The 22,342-nt window shown below is 44.2% G+C and overlaps 2 protein-coding genes across 2 annotated transcripts in view; one reads left to right on the forward strand and one right to left on the reverse strand.

Annotated features, from left to right (window-relative positions):
* Positions 1–22,342, reverse strand: part of PATL2 (PAT1 homolog 2) — a 73,691-nt gene that overhangs the window by 38,193 nt on the left and 13,156 nt on the right. The window lies entirely within an intron of this gene.
* On the forward strand, positions 10,057–16,296 carry LOC129621926 (beta-2-microglobulin). The gene is made up of 4 exons (XM_055538952.1): positions 10,057–10,214; positions 13,968–14,243; positions 14,748–14,775; positions 15,779–16,296. Exons 1-3 carry the CDS (start codon positions 10,148–10,150, stop codon positions 14,759–14,761), a joined length of 357 nt encoding a protein of 118 aa, XP_055394927.1. The 5' UTR covers positions 10,057–10,147; the 3' UTR covers positions 14,762–14,775; positions 15,779–16,296.

Raw genomic sequence — 22,342 nt, forward strand, 5'->3', positions numbered from 1 at the left:
GAATGGATAAAGAAGAGACAGGACATACGTGGGCTTCCCTGGTGGCTCAGATGGTAAAGAACCCATCCGCCTGCAATGTGGGAGACCTGGGTTCGATCCCTGGGTTGGGAGGATCCCCTGCAGGAGGGCATGGCAACCCACTCCAGTATTCTTGCCTGGAGAACCCCTATGGACAACGTAGCCTGTCCACGGGCTTCAAAGAGTTGAACATGATTGAGCAACTAAGTACACACTACACACACACAATGGAATATTACTCAGCCGTTAAAAAGAATGAAATACAGGGTAGGAAATGGCAACTCACTCCAGAATTCTTGCCTGAGAAATCCCATGGACAGAGGAGCCTGGTGGTCTACAATCCATGGAGTTGAAAAGAGTTGGATATAACTTAGCAACTAAACCATCATCATGTATTCTATCACTTCAGTTCAGTTCAGTCGCTCAGTCGTGTCCGACTCTTTGCGACCCCATGAATCGCAGCACGCCAGGCCTCCCTGTCCATCACCAACTCCCGGAGTTTACTCAAATTCATGTCCATCGAGTCGGTGATGCCATCCAGCCATCTCATCCTCTGTCATCCCCTTCTAATGTAAGTCTGGGAACATACATTAGTTCATTAGAAGTGGGTATTTTTTGATAGTAGTTTTAACAGGTGATTTACATTTTTATCTTTATTTTTACCTATGTTGTATGAACTTTTCATAAGGGATAAGAACTTTATAATTTGAAAAAATAAGCTAAGTGGAAAAGTTACTTAAAATACCAAACAGAAAATGCTGTAAAGAAACCAAAAGGAAAAAACAGAAACAAAGCCCCAGCTCTGCTGGCACCAGCATCATGGTCCAAAGGTTAAGTCCACATTGTTTTTCTTGGCACCAAAGTCCTTCACAGGCTCTTTGAACCCTCTATGTGAAATAGGTTGCTTTTCTGGAATCATTATCTATCCAAGGTATATGAACCAGAATGTCTGAACTCTTTGAGGAAAGAATTTTCCCCAGACCAGCCCAGCACCCAGCACCTAGCAAGGCGACAGTAGATGCGGGTAGCACCTGACTGACTGCTGTGAACACGGAGGCCTGATGGACAGGCTGGGGCCGGACCAAGAAGAAAGAAGCCAGAGCTTCGGGCACCGTTGTCCTGGAGACTAGAGGGCTCCTGCTCTCAGCATGGCAGCCACTGGTAGAGCCAGGAGTGCTTTGCCTCAGTGGGCGCACGCTGGAGGAGTTGAACAGAAATGGCAGTGCCAGCTGGGCCTACATCCCCGGGGCTGCCTCAGCTCAGCCAGGGCCATGACAGGAGGGGAGGACCAAGGCTCCTGACCAAGCTGGGGCCCAGCAAAGCTCCTCCCCTCAGCTGCTGGGCTGCTGAGAGCCCTCCCTCATAAGGAAAGTACCCCAAATGCGCTGTGTGGCTAGATCTAGTTAACTAACAGGTAAAGACAACACAGAAAAGGCATATGTTTACACTGAGATAGGCTCCTGGCAACAAATGCCCGAAACTGTATGATTCTGGAGCTGTATGAATGTTTTTGTTTTTTTCCTTGCTGCTGTTATAAACTACCACAAACCTGATGGCTTAAAAAATACAATCTATCATCCTACAGTTCTTTAAGTCAGAAGTCCAACACAAATCTCCTGGGCTTAAAATTAAGCAGGGCTGCTTTTCTTGCTCGGAGAAGGCAATGGCACCCCACTCCAGTACTCTTGCCTGGAAAGTCCCATGGATTGAGGAGCCTGGAAGGCCGCAGTCCACGGGGTCGCTAGGAGTCGGACACGACTGAGCGACTTCACTTTCACTTTTCACTTTCATGCATCGGAGAAGGAAATGGCAGCCCACTCCAGTGTTCTTGCCTGGAGAATCCCAGGGATGGGGGAGCCTGGTGGGCTTCCGTCTATGGGGTCGCACAGAGTCGGACATGACTGAAGTGACTTACCAGCAGCAGCTTTTCTTGCTGGAGAGTATAGGATATTCCATGTGCTTACCTTTCCCAGATTCTAGAAGTTGCTCACATTCCTTGCTCCATGACCCCTTCTTCACCTGCAAAGCCAGCATGCTGCAGCTCTCTGATCATGCTTCTGTAGTCACAACTCCCTCTGACCACAGTCAGGGAAATAAATTTCTCTGCTCTAATGACCTCTGTGGTTATACTGAGCCTATCCAAATCATCTCTGATAATTTCCTCATCTCAAGGTCCCCAACCTTAATCACACCTGCAGAGTCCCTTATGCTATGTAAGGTAACGTATTGAGAGGTTCCAGGAATTAGGCTATAAATATCTTTTTTGGGGTATGGGGGGAGGCATTATTCTCCCAACCACAGAAATGTCTATTATTGTTCATGATAAGTAGGCAGTTCTCTATATAAAGATCTGGAAAATATCTGATATACTATGAACTAGAAATCAGCAAGTTCATTAAATATTTATGGAATGTCCTAATTTTGTAGAATCTCCATTGTTCCCAATAAATGCTGAATGAATTCTCTCTGACCCACCCCCCACCCATCATATCCTGGCTTTTGTGGGGTAATGGTGGGGGCTACTTCATCTACTCAGCTCTCAGGGTATTGAACAGCAGAGGGGAAAGTCCCACCTCAGTATTGTAGTCATTGGTCATTAGATAGATTTTTGGCTAATTTGATAAATGAAAAGTTGTCTTTTAGCAAACCCATTTGTGGCAAATTGATCTACAGTTAAAACCATAATAGACAACAATGATAATAAATAATGAAATAAGGGAAAATGATTACAGACTCATCACACTTCTACTTACTGGCCCTCCTTTGTACTGACACTGGTCCTACTGTGTGTTTGATGGCTCTTGTGTATACATCTCTGGCATTTTTTTCCCTGCTTGTTTTAAATTTCTGATTGGTTACTAAACAATTCTTCCTGGTTTCTTCACAATCCTGTTTAAGGAGAAGTGTTTAGAAAAGTCCAAGAAACCAGAAAGTAGAGAGGAAAGAATCTGATGCAGGTTCAACATAGGAGGGGGTGGCCAGAAAAGACCACACACTCTGACTGGTCAGTGGCAGGTGTCAGTCAAGCAAGCTGGGAAGTGGGAAGGTGGGGCTTAGAGGAATTTGCCCAAAGGGAAAAAGGACATTTGCAGGAGATGCTTAATTTTTGAGAGTGCTACATGGAATCCCAGGCAGGATCAAAAAATCCAAGTTTGAATTCTGCAGTTTGGCGTAGGTTCTGAGATGCAGACCCAAGGGCCTACGAAGGGAAAACACCCAAGAAGGGCGGCTGGCCAGTGGCTTAGTCACTGGTGCAGTAGCCCCCAGGGACGGCGCCTAAGCCTTGGCTCCTGCGGTTGTCCCGTGCCCCCACAGTGACAGGGAGTCTTGGCTTCAGCATCTACCTAACCTCACTCTACATCCAAGCTGAGGACTGAGGCTGACTCTAACTCTCTTTATGCTTTTAGTGGACACTGAGTTCTGAACACCTCATAAGAGCAGGCTCTGTAGTTATAACTTAAAAATTCATCACCTTCTAAACTGTATACAATATTTCAATATATCTATGAAGGGATGGGCTTCCTAGTTGGCACTAGAGGTAAAGTACCTGCCTGCCAATGCAGGAGATGTAAGACACACAGGTTAGATCCCTGGGTCAGGAAGATCCCCTGGAGGAGGAAATGGCAACGCACACCAGTGTTCTTGCCTGGAGAATCCCATGGACAGAGGAGCCTGGTGGGCCACAGTCCACAGGGTCACAAAGAGTCACACACAACTTAGCATGCAGGCAAATGAAGGGATCGGCACCAAAGCTGAACTGTTTCCTGTGGGGAGGCGAGAGGGAGGAGCAGACACAGGAGGGCAACTCTCACTTTCACTCAGTACACCTCTGAGTTATTGCATTTTGGCAGCAGACATCCATCATGTATTGGAATTGTAATTAAAAATAAGAAGTATTCAGTACTTGCAACACTGTGGTTACTACTGTTTAGTTTTGTACTGCTTACTTTATTTTATACCCAGTTGGTATGATTTTCCAATGAGATCACATTGGCAGTTGGAAGAGTGTGGTGGTTACACACAAGCCTTTGGCAGAGATTCCTTAGCAACCAGATCCTTCACCTGCCTCAACTTTAGTCTGCCCAGATAACTCTCTCTCAATTAGTGATAACAGTACTAGGCTTCCCGGGATTTTGCCAAGTTTTTCCAGCCCTTGGTATGGCTTCTAACTCTCAGGAAACAACACTCCCCTCTGTGTCCCATTTCCTTTGGATCTGTTGCCTGTTTTATAACAGCACAAACCTGAGAATTCAGTCAGAATGAACACCTTAGGTGGCTGCTAATAAGTTAATTACTGTGCTGACTTGAACTCTAGGTTGGTGTTTCCTGGTTGGCAGTCTAGAGTCTTCTTCTGCTTTATCCTTACAGTATTTACATTTGCCACAAGCCTGTACTCAGCTGACATAGCCTGTATTTAATGGCCCAGACAAGTAAAGATTCTACCTGCAATGTGGGAGACCCAGGTCAATCCCTGGGTTGGGAAGATCCCCTGCAGGAGGGCATAGCAACTCACTCCAGTATTCTTGCCTGGAGAATTCCATGAACAGAGGACCTTGGTAGTTACAGTCCATGGGGTCGGACACAGCAACACTCACTCATTCAATGGAATTATCAGGCGAGTGTATCCTCCTTAGTTCTGTCTTGTCACAACAAAGATTTGGAGTGATGGACATTAAAGCCCTCAGCGCGTCACAGCTCTCAGGTCTTGGACAGACCGTGTTATAGCTCTTAGACAAAGTAGTGTTACAGCTCCATTTTATTTAGAAAATAGCATGGGAATCCATCCTCGAGGTGTGAGGGCATGCCGACCCAAAGACGTGAAGAGAAGAGAGTGGGGGAAGGTGCCAGCGTGCGGGAGAGAGAGACAGCACACTTTCGCTCCTCTTTTTATATGTTTTTCCTCCCCATGGGCCTGCCCTATGTAAATTGGGCTAGCCAGGAGTGCTGTTTGTTCTACCTGAGGTCCTCGTTCCGGTCCTCGGAGCTTCTCTTGACCTTCCTTTGTTCTATTTTCAAGGGCTTTCCCCTGCCTTGTCTTTTAGCCACCGCCATTTTGGACTCCTGTTTTCTATTCTAACTACCTAACAGAATTTAACACAAAAGACTGAGGATTTCCAGCCCCCAAACAGATCTAACCAGGATGGAATTTTATTTTTTTATATGAAGTAGAGTTTATTTACAATGTTGTGCCAACCTTTGCTGTACAGCAAAGGGATTCAGTTATACACGTATAGACATTCTTTTGAGCAGGCAGCCATCTTCAAGCTCATTAAGCCGATTAACGATAGTCCTCTGATGTGCAGAATCACTGTGGTTTTAAGTTTCTTTATAGTTTTTAGATTGTTCCAATTTTCTATCATATGTGTATAATACTTTTTATCTATGGCAGAAAAAAATAAATGTGGGTTTAAAACAATACCCCAAACTACTACACATTGTGTTAATAGTTCCTGCTTCTCTGCATCCTTCGTATGCTTTTAATTCTTGCCCTGAGCCAAGCCACCCAGTGAAACATTTCCTGTGAACCTTCTCAGAAGTGGTTTTCAAGTGGATATATGAAGCCTTGCAAATCACATGGGCTAGCACTTGAATCGTAGCTCAGAGTGAACATGGACAAGCGTCTTAATTCTCTGAAACGGTCTCTTCATCTGTAAAAGAAAGACCTACCTTCTGGATTGTCATGTAGTTGGATCAGCAGCCTCCCAAACTTTAATGTGTGGATGAATCACCTGGGAGGTTGTTAAAATGCAGGCTCTGACTTAGTAGGTCTAGGATGGCCCCAAGGGTCTGCATTTCTAAGAGCTCCTAGAAGTGGAGCTGACGTTGTGCTGCATGAGCCACGCTCTGAAGAGTGACACAACATCTGCCAGAGCCCGGGCACGGATGTCCTAGCTGTGCTTGTTCCTCTCCTTGCAGGGGGCCTGGGTTTTCTGGCTGCTTGATGAGCCCGCCTCAGAGAAGCGCTGACTGAGATCTCTTAAGGTGCAACCCAACTCACCTGAGCTTCAACCTAGTCCTATTTTCTCCCCACTTCAATATCCTTACTTTGTTTTTTTCTGTTCAAGGACTTCATTCTTCTTTGGCCTAACAAAGATACTGGTACCTATGCTTTTAGGTTATAATTTTTAATTAATTTATTTTTGGCTCTGCTGGGTCTTAGCTACTGCGTGCAGGCTCTCTCTAGTTGCTATGAGCAGGATTACGCTACAGTTCTGAGGTGTGGGCTTCTCATTGCGGTGGCTTCTCTTGTTGTGGAGCATGGTCTCTAGGGCATGCCCGCTTCAGTAGTTGTGACCCAAAGCTTGCGCAATCTTCCCGGGCCAGGGATTGAACCTGTGTCCCCTGCGTTGGCTGGAGGATTCTTAAAACGCTGGACCACCAGGCAAGTCCAGCTTATTTTTAAAGGGTTATTGAGGTATAATTGACATATGATAAATTGCACTTAGAGTATATGATTTAATAAGTTCTACACTATATGTTGCAAGGAGAGCCAACCAGTCCATTCTAAAGGAGATCAGTCCTGGGTGTTCATTGGAAGGACTGATGCCAAAGCTGAAACTCCAATACTTTGGCTACCTCATGCGAAGAGTTGACTCATTGCAAAAGACTCTGAACCTGGGAAGGATTGGGGGCAGGAGGAGAAGGGGATGACAGAGGATGAGATGGCTGGATGGCATCACCGACTCGATGGACATGGATTTGAGTAAACTCCGGGAGTTGGTGATGGCTAGGGAGGCCTGGCGTGCTGTGATTTACGGGGTCACAAAGAGTCGGACACGACTGAGCAACTGAACTGAACTGAACTGAACAGTATGTATACACTTGAGAAACCATCATCATACTCAAGATAATGACATATCCGTCACCTGCCCAAAGTGTCTTTAAGCTCCCGATGCACCTTCTGACCCCTGGATACCAACCATCTGCTTCTGTTACATAGACTAGTCTGCCTTTCCTAGAATTTTAAATACAAAAAATCATGCACATTTACTCTTTTACTATCTCACTTTTCCTCTTTCAGCCTAATTATTTCAGCCCCAAGGATCATAGCCCACCAGGCTCTTCTGTCCATGGGATTCTCCAGGCAAGAATACTGGAGTGGGTTGCCATGCCCTCCTCCAGGGGAATCTTCCCAACCCAGTGATCAAACCCATGTCTCTTATGTCACCTTCACTAGCAGGAGTGTTCTTTACCACTAATGAAACCTAGGAAGCCTCATTTATTGTCTCTCTTTTCTTTCAGCCTAATTATTTCATCCATGGTATTGTGTGTACCAGTAATTCATGCATTGTTTATTGTATGGATAGCTGCCATAATTTGTTTATCCATTTGCCTGTTGATGGAACTTTGGCTTTTTTCCAATTTCTGATTGTTACCAATATAGCTGCTTTTAACAGTTTTGTACAAGTCCTTGTATCGACATACACTTTCATTTTCTCTTGGGTAAACACCTAGAGTGGAGTGGTTGGGTCATATGGCCAGTGTATGATTAAGTTTAAAAAACTTAATCTATTTTCCAAAATAGATGTACCATTTTACATCATCAACAGAAGAGTATGAAGTTCCATTTCTTCCACATTTGGGAAAATATTTACTGTGAATAAACGCAGTAAAAATTTTTTTAGGAAAGTCATTACGGCCAAAAAAACCATTTCCATCATTCATCCTACTCATGAGAGATAACACTATCAAAAGGCCATGTTTGTAGATTTCCAGAAGTTTGCTCTCATAAGAGAATATAAAAAAGAAGTAATTGAAAAATGCACTTTTCTCTGTCTTCACTGCTTTTTAAAAAAGTGTTTTTAAAATAGATTTTCTTAGGGAATAGATCAGATTCTATCTTGTAAGAATTTTAAGTATTACAGTATTTGTCTGTGATGTGGTAAACAAGGACTATAGAAGTTTCCACTAGCTCTCCTTCTTCCTATACCCCCAGGGCAGTAGAAAATAATTCAACACTAACATTACAGGCCTTCAGTTCAGTTCAGTTGCTCAGTCCTGTCCGACTCTTTGCCACCCCATGGACTGCAGCACACCAGAACTCCCTGTCCAACTCCCAAAGTTTACTCAAACTCATGCCCATTGAGTCAGTGATACCATCCAACCATCTCATCCTCTGTCGTCACCTTCTCCTCCCGCCTTCAATCTTTCCCAGCATCAGGGGCTTTTCAAATGAGTCAGTTCTTTGCATCAGGTGGCCAAAGTATTGGAGTTTCAGCTTCAGCATCAGTTCTTCCAATGAATATTCAGGACTGATTTCCTTTAGGATGGACTGGTTGGATCTCTTTGCTGTCCAAGGGACTCTCAAAAGTCTTCTCCGACACCACAGTTCAAAAGCATCAATTCTTTGGCGCTCAGCTTTCTTTATAGTCCAACTTTCACATCCATACATGACTATTGGAAAGACCATAGCTTTGACTAGACGGACCTTTGTTGGCAAAGTAATGTCTGCTTTTTAATATTCTGTCTAGATTGGTCATAACTTTACAGGCCTTAAGAGCCTTAAATGAGTTAACAACAAACAAACAAAAGGGAGGGGAAGGAGTGTCATTCCTCATGACATTATATCTGACAATTATTCTTTTATTTCAAGAGAGCTATAGAGAGAGCTGGTAGAAAAAGTAGGTAAAGAGCATCAATAATCGTAGTAGACGCTTAGGACCACAGAACACCCAGTATGTGCTCCCTGGAGCTCTCTCTGTGCACATTCCCCTTCATTAGGTCTGTGGAGAGTAACCTGCTTTCTTTAGTGTAGACCCAAGCTCCACAACAGGGATTACTGAAAGGTCTAAAACTAGGGGAAAGGAATCCAGATGACATTTCTTGGGCTCTCTGGGGAAGCACCACCCACCTCCCTTCAGCTGCACACCAGGGTGATTTCCAAGACCTCTGTCACTCTCGGCCCCCAGGTTCACTTCCTCTTCCGGGTATTCCACTCCAGAAATGATCCTTGGACTCAGCCACCAGGTAATGTCAGCTCCTTTTTATGTTATCTACGGAGAGTGGGTCTTCTTAACGAGTCTTTGTAACACTGACACCCTCTTAGAATCTATAGGTCTAACTTCTTTGTTTGAGCCCACAGAAGATGCAACCCAAATTCATACTAAAATTGTCCAGTCCTCTATCTTCAGGCCAGTCTGTACCCTCACTCTTTGTTTTCCTATCCCTAAAAATGTAACGGGGTAATTCCTACATCCTAGGGTTTATTCACGTATTCCCTCATATGTTCAGCCATCCCTTCCTTCATGAGTTTCACCAGCCACTCATCTGTACACTCATTCATTCAGTTCATCAAGTACCTAGTCCGTGCCAACCACCATTCTAGTGTGCTAATTCGCAGGGAGTAACGTCCCTCGAGGCGGTAGATACTCTGATGCTCTAAGCAGTTACTGCTTTTATAAGAGTTTTACCCTCAGTGGTCATTTCTCCACAAACCATCAATTACTTAAATTACAACGGCAAGATACGGACCAGAGTTTCTTGGCACAGACGTTCCGAAATGCCTTTCCTTTTTGGAACATATTCAGGAAGCAAGAAAGTCCTCCTTCATGCCAGATGGTTCTCTGAGCTGGCTCCATGAGGCCTCGAGGTTCCTGGAAACTTTTCTTGCCCAGAGAATCCAGAAGACTTGCAACGTATTTCTGGGCTGGAATTGCGAACCGAGTTCTGATTCTGCCCAGTACCGTTCAGTCTCTGTCCTTACCCTTAACAGTTCTAGGCTTCAGTTTTCCCGACTGAAAACCAGGTGCTAGGCTCCTAACTGGCTGTGGCATGCATGGTAAGCAAGTCCCTTTGCCTTTCTGGTGCTGTTCCGAAAAGCGAGGGTTCGTCCACACTGAAGTTCTAGGGTGAGCGGTGTGCGCCGCAAGCTTGGGCGCGCACCCCAGATAAGAGGGCGCTGATGTACAGGCAGCGAACGCACCGAGCCCAACCCTGCCTTCCTAAGCATCATGAGACTTACGAGAAAATGAAACTGAAAACCGGGAAGCCTGTTTCTAACCTGCCCCGGCCTAGTTCGCTCGGAGACTTGTGACGGCCCGGCGGGCAGGCTTCCGATTGGCTGCCTGAGTGCGGACTATAAAGGCGAGCGCGGAACCCAGCCGCTCACTCCGCCACCGCTGCTGCAAGCATGGCTCGCTTCGTGGCCTTGGTCCTTCTCGGGCTGCTGTCGCTGTCTGGACTGGACGCCATCCAGCGTGAGTGTCCTCTCCTCTCTCCCCTCTTCCGCCAGCCCGTCCTGTCCCGATCACACCCACTTGGCACCCTGGGCACTAACCCTGTCCACCCCCGTCCCGCTCCCAAGTTTTCCTTCCCAGCTCGGTGGAGGAGCACCCGGCTTCGTCTCGGGCGGTGGAAGCGGCGGGGTGCGCGGGGAGTGGGGAGGGGGTGCGACCCCAGGTCGCCAGCTTCCCCGGGATGTGGGGAGGGAGCCCCTGGCTCGCCCGGACGGTACCGCGTGGGTCGGGACGGAGTTCCTGGGTGCGGATGTGGTTCAGGGCGGGCGAGGTGGGAGAGGGATTGTCTTCCGCTGGTTCGCGGGGCTCTGGCTGCCCCCGCGCATCTCTGGAGTGGGGGGAGGGCTGGCGGGTCCCAGAGGGCAGGGTTGGGGGCTGCGAACGGGTGGAGACAACGCGTGGGCTTTGGGGGAATCGCCGCCAGCGTATGTCGGCCAGCTGGCATCCTGAGGGCCAGGAGCTTCCAGCAGGAGCCGGGCAGGTTCACCTGCCCCTCTGTACTTTTCCCCAAATAAGGGACCAAACCAGAATGAGGAATTTTCTGGCGACTTTCGTGGAATGCCTTGAGGTTTAACAAACCAATTCTCGTCGTTAATTCTCTTGTTCTCCTTACACTTCGCTTTGAATAATAATCATAGAGGTCCCCGTTGACAGCTGTCTGTCCTGCGCTGTGTGCTGCGTCATTTAATTGTGAAAGGGGTCTGCGATGTAAATACGGTGCCTATCATCAGTTCAGTTAAGTTCAGTCACTCAGTTCGTGTCCCACTTTTTGCGACCACATGAACCGCAGCACTCCAGGCCTCCCTGTCCATCACCAACTCCCGGAGTCTACGCTAACCCTAACCCTTGAGTCTGTGATGCCATCAAAGCATCTCATCCTCTGTCGTCCCCTTCTCCTCTCGCGCTCTATCTTTCCCAGCAGCAGGGTCTTTTCAAATGAGTCAGCTCTTCCCATCAGGTGGCCAAAGTATTGGAGTTTAGCTTCAACATCAGTCCTACCAATGAACACCCAGGACTGATCGCCTTTAGAATGGACTGGTTGGATGTCCTTGCAGTCCAAGGGACTCACAAGGGCCTTCTACAACACTACAAGTCAAAACCATCAATTCTTTGGCGCTCAGCTTTCTTTATGGTCCAACTCTCACATCCATACATGACTACTGAAAAAACCATGGCCTTGACTTAGACGGACCTTTGTTGACAAAGTAATGTCTCTGCTTTTTAATATGCTGTCTACATTGGTCATGAAGGAAAGTATGACCAGCCTGGAGAGCCTATCATCAGGGTGTCACAAATGAGGAAATGGAGGCTGAAAAGTGGCAGACAGTAGAGCCTGACCAGAGCCTTGGCCGGGTGGTGCGCCCCTTGGGCAGTCACTGATGCGTTTTTCACAGTCTTCTGGGGTGAGGTTCTAGGGAGCAAGCTGGGCGGGTATGGGCTGTGGCCTTTGTTCGCAAAGGGCTTCCTCCTTTGGCTCCTGGCCTGGTTCTTTCCAATATGAAGTGTGTCTCTACTTTCAGTTTTGAGCAAGTGAAGGTTTATCAGTCAGAAAGGTTGTAAAACTAGGGCTAATAATCAATGCACTTACCCAGGGTGTCAGGGACACTGTGTTTAGACACCTTCTAAGTACACTGAAGCTCAGATTTCTCTTTCATGTGAAAATGGAATTTAAAATTTATTTGCCAAAAAAACACATGATGTCTGTATTATCACTATTACTGCTATTTTGTTGTGGCTATAGAATTCTTTCAAATAATAACAAGCAGACACTTAAAAGTATGTTCATTAGAAAATTTCCAAGAGAATATATGCTTGGAAAATACACGGGGGATTTCTAGAAGACATACAAAAAACATGTAAGTGTGATTCACTTTGCTGGGGGTGGGGGGTGGTGGTGTCTATTTTCTGCTCTTTCCCTGTGTAGGTTTTATTTCAGTCTGGGTGTAAATTAAGTTTTCAGTTAAACTAAAATAACTCTCCCCCAAATGCAGAAGCAATAAGTGGCTGAAGCCAGATTCAAACCCAGACCTGTTGGATATACCTCCTACTTTTGGAAATTACTGTTGTGATACCCTTGCAAACCCGCCCCCTGCACAAACCTGCCTAGCTCCCTCTAAGGGAGGATTCCAGGTGGGATGAACCTGTGCTCTCAATACTGTAGTATGTATTATGGTCTAGTTATTAGATCCGCCTGCAATGCGGGAGACCTGGGTTCGATCCCTGGGTTGGAAAGATCCCCTGGAAAAGAGAAAGGCTACCCACTCCAGTATTCTGGCCTGGAGAATTCCATGGACTCTATAGTCCATGGGGTCGCGAGGAGTCGGACATGACTGAGCAACTTAACTGTCACTTATTAGAAGCTCAAATGTAAAGAGGTTCTGATTTATCTTCACTTTGAACGATGGAAAAATACCAGGGCTTCATAGTATTTCCAGTCTAGCTCTTAGTGGGACTAGGGATCTTTTCTTTGATGATGGGATGATTCTACAGAGATATATCCAGTCACAGTGGCCTGGACTCCTCCTTCTCTGTACCTCCTGGACATAGAGGATGAACTGACCTATGTAATCATGTCCCCTGAGTGTATTTGTATTTGGATTATATACATATATTTATATCAGTCTGTAAATTTAGTAGCATTAACAGTTCACTTAGAAAAATATATATAGCTTATAATATTTTTTTCCACATTTTCATGGAGGGTCTAAACATGCATCTCATTTTGGAATCCACCTGTCCTGTAGCAATATGTAATATTCTCAACCTGGCAGAGTATGGAAGTCACTTGGCCATGCTCATTAAAAATGCAGATTCCACTGTCACATGCATTACTCCACTTGGTCCTAATGGAGAATGTGATGTTTCCCATTTGCCACAGTCCTCACTCTTCCCTATTGTTCTTCCCCAGCCCAACCCACTCATCTAAGGTGCTTTCCAGCCCCTGTAGGTGTTTCACTTTTGTTTCTTTGTTGTCTGGCTCATGAAATCAGGTGCACATTCAGATAGAGATTTGTCATATACACTCTAGACATGATGAACAGGTTGTGTTCTGTAGAAATATACTTTGGGTTGACTCTGTTAGGAACCTGAGCAAGGAGGTAACAGTAATCACACCTGCCATTTACCAAGCAGCTGCACTGCGCAGGGCTCTGTACTAGGCACCTATTGAGAAGTCTGGTGGGTGTGCATCTAGACAGGAGACCAGGAAGAAAGAAGTAAATGTAAGGAAAATAAATGACGAGGCTGAAACAGGGTATAATCAGGGAGTGTTTTGATGTGGCCACTCTGGAGGGTGTGTGACGTGAGAAATGAAGCTCGATCAGTAGACTGGGGCCAAATCATGTAGACTCTTGAGTGATATAGATTCTATGTGCTGAGGAGCCATGAAGCCTTCTTGAGAGCCTCCACACACAATTCTTAAAAGATACAGCACAGTGTCCATTGACAGAAAAAGATGTTACTAGAAATCTGCGAGAAAAAGCCTGAAAGACATGTGTAGGGGAATTATGTTGGAAAGATACTAAGTCATGGTGTATCCCACAAACTGGAGGTGGCCTTTTGCAAAAATGGAAGGTCATTTGGCCCAAGGGAAAGTGGAATTGGGAGAAATGGAGGATCCAGTATAAACATTTGGTGCCTGATCTAGCTTTAGACCAAGGTAGCCCCAAGTGGAATGCTCTGCAATTTCATCTGTCTTTCCCTGCCGCTCCTCAGGTCGTCCAAAGATTCAAGTGTACTCAAGACACCCACCAGAAGATGGAAAGCCAAATTACCTGAACTGCTATGTGTCTGGGTTCCATCCACCCCAGATTGAAATCGATTTGCTGAAGAATGGGGAGAAGATTAAATCGGAGCAGTCAGACCTGTCTTTCAGCAAGGACTGGTCTTTCTACCTGCTGTCCCACGCCGAGTTCACTCCCAACAGCAAGGATCAGTACAGCTGCCGAGTGAAACACGTTACTTTGGAACAACCCCAGATAGTTAAGTGGGGTAGGTTTTCAAGTTCTTTGGTTAACCACTGACAGTTGTTTCTGAGCACAGCCGCGGCATATAGCTGCTTTGATATAAAAACATCTGCATACTGGGATTATCAGGGAATGTTATTAAAGCTCTGCGTAGTGGCACCCTCTGAGAGAGCTGGGCACAGTGTGATCGCTGAGAACAGTGGCTTCCCTGCAGTGAGAGCGGGCACTCCCAAGGCTTCTTCCCTGTGGCCTCCTTGGCTCTCCTGACAGCCTCGGGCACACCCAGGACCAAGGAGGGTTTCCGGAAGGCACGGGCCTTGTGTGCAAGCCCTGCTATGGTAGGGCCCTCCAACCCTGGCATCCTCCAGTTCTCTGGATGGCTTGGGATCTCAGGCTGGTAGGAAACGTCTAGGTTTTTCTTCACAGGCTCTTCTGCCATCTTTGTTTATAACAAGTTTAGACTTTTGTAGTATGCAGTATTTCAGAAGTCAAACCTAACTGTTTCCTTTCTCCATTTTCTTTTCCATAGATCGAGACCTGTAAGCAGCACCATCGAGGTGGGTTTCTAAGCTTAAGAAGCCCTATTGTAATATCAGTATCCTGGGGACCATTACAGACAGCTCTAATATGATAGGCCTCACAGTCTGGAAGACATTAATCAGGGTAACAATTCAGCAGGCAGAGAAGAATCCCATGGGGTCCCATTCCCTGCCCCTGGGAGCGGGGGAGATGAGGAAGGCTGTAGTCCTGGGTGTGACTTTCCCAGCATCACTAACCCTCTAAAGGGAGGACAGAGGAGCTGCAGGTGTGGGGTTACAGGCAGAGGCAGCTGTTACCCACAGCACCTGCAAGTGTTTGCTCTTCTGCCGTTTCCATATTGGGCATCTCTGGGCCTTCAAAGGTGAACTGTCCCTCCCTTTGCGTGGCAGCTCTTTGCTAAATAGCCTGAAGAGAAGAGTGACATGGGTCTGCAGAGACACCATTCCTAAGTGTCTGGGCACTGTAGTTGGGTCTTGAAGCTCCCAGTCCAGTAGAGGAGAGAAGTGGAAACAAGATTGTTGTGACTCGATGTAAAGAACTGTAACAGATGTATTGCAGCTCTAGCACCCAACTCGAGCAGCATGAGACGGGGATTGGACTTCTCTGCCACTGCAGGTGGGGGCCAGAGCAGATAATCCAGCTTTTCTGGGAGATTTTATTACTCAGTGTGTCTTGGCATGGAAAACCTATTCAAATTTCCTGTTGCACTGTAGGACAGGGAGGTTAATTTGCAAGAGCATCAGAGAGTTTGGCTGACCTGCCCAGTGTCGCACAGTTACTAAGTGGTGCGGTTAGGATGTGAACTCTAATACCAGTATCCTTTTCTTTAATGTTGTTAGTGAACCAGTGGGATAAACTAATAGGTTATGCCCTTTTAATTCATCTGGAAAATCTCCTGCAGCTGCTACTGTTACCAAGAATGATTTATATACAGCACAAGTTAGATAAGTTTGGTGGTGCCCTCTGTAATCTAAATAAAATGTATTTGGTAATAACCCTTTTTTTCTTTTTTTTCCCCAGGTTTGAAGATGCCTCTTTTGGGTTGGACTAATTCCAAATTCTGTTTTCTTGCTTTTTAATACTGATAGACTTTTATGCTTTGTGCACATAAATAAGAAATTGTATTGATGTTACCACAAACATCTTCTTTTAATTCTCTTTGTGCCTACGTTTCCCTGTAGTGTGGTCTGTGTTGGCAGTAAGCTGCAGTGGAGGTGCTGTGCTGGCATCTTAGAGGTGTGGAGGGAAGAACTCTGACGTCCAACATCAACATCTTGGTCAAGTAAAGTCTTCAGGGTGTTTTGCGCACAAATTGTAGTCAGATACCTATGTGTGTTTAGAGTAAATCTCCAGTTTGTAATTTTCCTTAGAATTTTGCAAAATGTTGTGACAGATATTTGTCAGAATTATTGGAAATATGTTGTGGTGGATGGCATTTTGTCATATAAAATTATATTTAGTTCTTTCTTCTGTTGAGACATGGCTATGCCTATTTTCATTTTATTTTGTTTTACTAATTAAAATGTGGTAAAACTTGATGTGTATAGTACTTATTTTTAACTCCTCTTCTAATGCCTTCGTTCAAACAGGGAAGTGGTCTTCAGGTATCATTTGGAGAAGAATGTAAACTCCTGATGTGTAGGGTTTTGCTCACAGTGAAAGGAGCATCAACAATTTGCATTTTACAAATGAGGAACAGCCTCCCTAAGAAGTTAAATAAGTAAAGGGTCTGTGGTCTGCTGGGAGATCTGGCTTCTGTCTTTTAACCAGAATTCTGTTCCCTGGGCTAAGGAATGAGGAATGTGCAGACTCTCAGAGGGAGCAGAAGTATCTGGAGGATTTTTTAGTAAGCGATATATCCCAATGAAAAATACTAGACTTAAAAACCTCATAAGGCATAAATGAGGCATAGTTTATACTTGATGATCAGGTTTGTACATTTTTAAAAACTTGACCGTGAATTTGAGTTAGTGCTAGGTTCTGACAAGGTGAATAAAACTCAATACTGCTTTCAAATTGCCTTAGTGGAGGTGGAGACATGCACTTAAATAGTTAAAATACTTCCTGATAAGCAGTATAGCATAGTTATGTCCAAAGAACTAGGTGATAGGAGAATGTGTTCAGGGAATAAAATACTTAAGGTAGATTGTACAGTAGTTCTGTTTTTATTTCTTAAGGAACTCCTATATTGTTTTCCATAGTGATTGCTAATTTACATTCTCATCAACTATGTACTAGGGTTCCCTTTTCTCTAATATTTATCTATCTTTCTGACTGACTGACTTTCAATATGCAAACACACAAACTTTGGGTAAGTGTTAGGGAGCCATTTGCTTGTGCAGAGTTTTACTGGGTAGTGGTTCTTCCAGTTAAATGGGGCCTGAGTTAAGGAGGTAAAATGGTGAGATGTATAGAGGTATGACAGGTGTGGATAACTCCAAACAGTGGTGCAAAGATGAAACGTGCACCCTGGATGCACATTAGAATTGTAGGGTAAGGGAGTTAGAGAAGGCAGGGTTTGGAAAAAGAATGAGACCGGCACTTTACAGGAACAGATCACCTTTAATGAGGCAAGAAGTGGCAGCAGTCAGATTAGTGAGCTGCTGCCCTAACCCAAGAAAAAAGTAAGTATATATAGGCATATATGTGGAAAGCTACTGTCCCTTAAGGGGCCTGTTCTCCAAGGTTGTTCAGAGTAGTTTTCTCTTAAGTGGCTGGGGCAAGGAATTTTGGAGATCAGCCCAGAGGCTGGACCGGCTAGGAGCTGGGTGTAATCAGCCTTAATGTCCATTTTTTTCTTCAGGTGAGAGAGTTGTTTGTTTTGCATAGAATGGTGGGGAGGACCTGAAGGGGAGTTTTAATTCCTGGCTATTTTGAGCCATGTAACTTTCCTTCAAGAATTACCTATGGAACTTAAATAAAAAATACCAGCTCTAAAAATTAAAGCCTATTAAAAAAACCCACCACCTTCCCAAGCACCAATCCAGACCAACTAAATCACAATCTGTAAGTATGGAGCCCACATATCAGTAGTAGTATTTGTTTTTTTGCAGTTAAAGCCTTATTTTTTTTTTTACAGCAGTTTCAGGATCTCAGCAGCACTGAGGGGAAAGTGCAGATACTTCCCATATACCTCGCACCCACAAATGCGTAGCCACTATCAACATCCCCTGCCAGAGTGGTACATTTATTAAAACTGATGAACCTACAGTAACACATCATAATCAACAAGGTTCATAGTTTAAGGTTGTTCTTGGTGTTTTGTTCCATAGGTCTAACCCAGATGAACTTTTTGGCCAACCCAATATCATAACATGTATCCATCATTATACTGCCCTAAACTATGTGCTCTACCTATTAATTTCTGCCATCCCTGGAAATCATTGATCTTTTTTTCACTGTCTCCATAGTTTATCCTTATCCAAAATGTTATATCCAGAATCATGCAATATGCAGCTTTTTCATATTGACTTTTTCCATGTAGTTATATGCATTTAAAGTTCCTCCATGTCTTTTTTTAATGACTTTATAACTCATCTTTAAGCTTTGAGTAATATTACATTATCTGGATGTACCACAGTCTATCCACTCATCTACTGAAGTACATTTTGGTTTGTTCCAAATTTGGGTAATTATGGATGAAGCTGCTATAAACAGCATGTGCAGGTTATTGTAGATGTAAGTTTTCACAGTATTTGCTTAAATTTTTACATAGTTCTTATGTACAGCCAAGGTTGAGACTCATTGAGTTACATCATAAAAGGCTTTTTTGTTCCATGTCACTCAACAACTATTTTGTGAAAAGCTGCTTTGCTGGCTGATGTTTCAATGTAATGACACTTTGGAACATGCTTTAGTCTCCCATTTCAGAAGAAGAGATTGATCAAAGAGGAGAAATACTGGAGCTTAATTAAGCTTATTAAATATAACTGCAGTTGCAAATTAAAAAGTAATAAAGAATTAGATCTTATATTCTGACTTGGAAGAATACCCATGTTCTATGGCTGAAGCAGAAAAGCAGTTTCTAGAAAATATATATTGTAAGCCTTTATATATAAGTATATGCATTTTATATTTGTATCATACACCAAAGCCAGTCCCGTAAGTAACGCCCTGCTCTGAATTATTATTCAAGGCAAGGATGAGGGTAAATAAAGAGAAAGCAAGTCATTTTCCTTAGTGTCAGCTGGTGTTTTTCAGAAACCATATGTACTGGGGGGAGTGGGGAGGGACTTGGGGGAGGGATGGGAGTTGGGATTAGAAGGGGAAACCCCAGGCTCAGACTCTGAGCAGTGGTATTCCCCTCCTGCTGTTTACTGTGGCCAACAGTGAGGCCTGTGCCTTGCTCTTCTCAACACAGAGATGTGGCAGCTGAGCCAACCACCACCTACCATGGCCTGGCCAGATGGAAGGAGGGTAGGACCTATCAATACTGCCTACATTTTCCCAGGCAGAGAACTGGTCTCACTCCAGGCTAGGCTGGTGAAAGGGCCCAAGGAAGCTGTCGCTCAGTTTGGAGCAAACTGATTATTTGAAGAATTGTTTTGCTAATTGATATATAAATTTCTTTCTTTCAAGAAATTGATTTTATAATTGTTAGGTGGCGCTAGTGGTAAAGAACCTGCCTGCATTGGCAGGCAGGAGACATGAGACTCGAGTTTGATCCCTGGGTTAGGAAGATCCCCTGGAGGGCATGGCAACCCATTCCAGTATTCCTGCCTGAAGAATCCCATGGACAGAGGAGTCTGATGGGCTACAGTCTGCAGGGCCGCAAAGAGTCGAGCACAACTGAAGCAAGAGCACACATAACACACACATCATCAAGTAATGAAAATAAAAAGAAAATATTACAAACCTTTGTAATCTCTCATAACAGGATTACCACCTTTTGGATCCCACTGGATTCTCTCAACCCATCATTTTCCATTTTATGTTACAGAGATCTTTGTTAAATAGATTCTCCTTGCATTTCCTTGTAATTTCCCACTTAGGAGAATTAGATCCAAGAAACTAGAGAAAGCACAGAATTGGATGCGAGTTTTAGAACTGCAGGGCAGCCTGAGAGAACCCCATAACTTCACTGACCAAAGCAAGTGATACTGAGAAAAAGCTGTAAGGTGGGAGCTGTGACTTAAGGCAATAAACCATAGTAAAGGGAGAAAAAACACCTGGAAGAGTCTAAAGAAACACAGAAACGCAGGTTAGAATTCAACAATTTTAACAGAACTGCTCTGTTGACCCAAGGAAACATCAAGAGATGAGACTGTGACTGTAACTTAGTGGTTTGTGGATAATATTCCTCAAGAATGGTGCTCAGATCTTGGCAACATGGTAGTCATCCTGCTCATTCATTTCAGAGCATCAGTATTTACAATCTCAGGTATTCCATGCTGAGGGGCTACCTCTGATCCCATTTTTATATAGGCTTAAAACAAACCATATTAACCTTTTAACTTTTTTCTCAATCTCTCTAACCAGATTAACACCAACAAGAAAAGGTCCAGAAATGTATACAACAATCTCTTAATGATATTTATCTAGGGGCAAGGGCCAAGATGTCAGGAGAACATGAAGACAGAGTTTTAAAATATAATTCTACATACTTCTTTTATTATTTGAATGTATGTTCATAATTTTTGAAAAACAGAAAGTCTGTATAGGCAAAAAAAACCCAAAACCAACTTGTGAATTCCACCACCCAGAAATGATGTTCATTTTGGTATGATTAGTTTAAAAAATATTTTTACTTATTTTGCTGCACCAACTCTTGGTTGTGGCACACAGGATCTTTGATCTTCACTGCGGCATGTGGGATGTAGTTCCCCAACCAGGGATTGAGCCTTGGTCCCCTGCACTGGGAGTGTGGAGTCTAGCCACTGGACTGCCAGGAAGTCCCTAGTGTGGTTAGCTTTTCAGGAGATTTTAACTTTTGTTCTATCTTTTAAAAATTGGTCATTGTTATTATTTTTAAATTTTTTGGAATAATTGTTATATCTCACTTTGTTTCCACTGTCCCCAGTGAAAACATGGCATAAAGGGAAGCAGTACAGAGGGCTGGCAAATGTTCATTTCTAGTTTTTGTCAACAACTACTGTCCCAATATGTTTGGGCTGTCGCTTTTACTTATATTTCTTATATTTTAAACCAGATAAAACTCAAAGCCTTTAATAAAATCAGCATTTTGTCTGTGATGTAGCCATCAAGATTTTGCCTCACTTTTTCCTTGAATTCTAGGCTTTTACAAACAAAACAAACAACAAAAAAAACCAAAAAACACCTGAAGACTAAAATTGGGGTCCCAGATATCTTAAAAGAAACAAAGTTATCTGTGAGTACCTTAATTGGAAATGTTATGCATTAAAAAATATTCTGATACTTCAGAGAGCACAAGAAGAGTTTAATAGAAAAAAAAAACCCAAGTAGTAAATGTAATTACAAATCACACTTTGATCACATATCAATTACTTAAGTGAAAGTCACTCAGTCATGTCCAATTCTTTGGGACCCCATGGACTATACAGCCCATGGAATTCTCCAGGCCAGAATACTGGAGTGGGTAACCTTTTCCTTCTCTAGGGGATCTTCCCAACCCAGGGATTGAACCCAGGTCTCCCACATTACAGGCGGGCTCTTTACCAGATGAGCCACAGGGGAAGCTCAAGAACACTGGAGTGGGTAGCCTATCCCTTCTTCAGTGAATCTTGCCAACCCAGGAATCGAACCTGGGTCTCCTGCACTGCAGGCAGATTCTTTACCAACTGAGCTATGAGGGGAGCCCAAGTACTTACTATGCACTAAATTCCATACATCTCCTCTCATTAATTGGATACAGAGTTATTTATCTTCCTTAGTCCTCCACAACACAGATGATCACAAATTCTACAAAACTACAGCATATTAAAAAGCAGAGACATTACTTTGTCCACAAAGGTCCGTCTAGTCAAGGGTATGGTTTTTTCAATGGTCATGTATGGATGTGAGAGTTGGACTATAAAGAAAGCTGAGTGCAGAAGAACTGATGCTTTTGAATTGTGTTGGAGAAGACTCTTGAGAGTCCCTTGGACTGCAAGGAGATCCAACCAGTCCATCCTAAAGGAGATCAGTCCTGGGTCTTCATTGGAAGGACTGATGTTGAAGCTGAAACTCCAATACTTTGGCTACCTGATGGGAAGAGCTGACTCATTTGAAAAGACCCTGATGCTGGGAAAGATTGAGGGCAAGAGGAGAAGGGGACGACAGAGGATGAGATGGTTTGATGGCATTACCTACTCAACGGGCATGGGTTTGGGTGGACTCTGGGAGTTGGTGATGGACAGGGAGGCCCGCAGTTCATGGGGTTGCAAAGAGTCGGACATGACTGAGTGACTGAACTGAACTGAAGGAGATGTTATATTTCTATAAAACACAGGCCCAGCTGAAGATGGCAGTGATGTGCAATCTTCCCCTCCTCCATGGGCCACTTCCTCTTTTTACTGTTTTTCATTTAGAAAACAGAGAGGACTCTTGATGCCACACGATGCCATACTGTTACTTGAAGTGGTTTTCTAGGTATATTAAGCTGTCTGCAACTGTGTATACTATTTT

This window comes from Bubalus kerabau, chromosome 10, assembly GCF_029407905.1.
Source record: "Bubalus kerabau isolate K-KA32 ecotype Philippines breed swamp buffalo chromosome 10, PCC_UOA_SB_1v2, whole genome shotgun sequence".
NCBI lineage: Eukaryota > Metazoa > Chordata > Mammalia > Artiodactyla > Bovidae > Bubalus > Bubalus kerabau.

Coding starts and splice junctions, on each gene's coding strand:
- LOC129621926 (XM_055538952.1), top strand. CDS start 10,148: ATGGCTCGCTTCGTGGCCTTGGTCCTTCTCGGGCTGCTGTCGCTGTCT. Junction 10,215..13,967: donor TGGACTGGACGCCATCCAGC/GTGAGTGTCCTC, acceptor GCCGCTCCTCAG/GTCGTCCAAAGATTCAAGTG.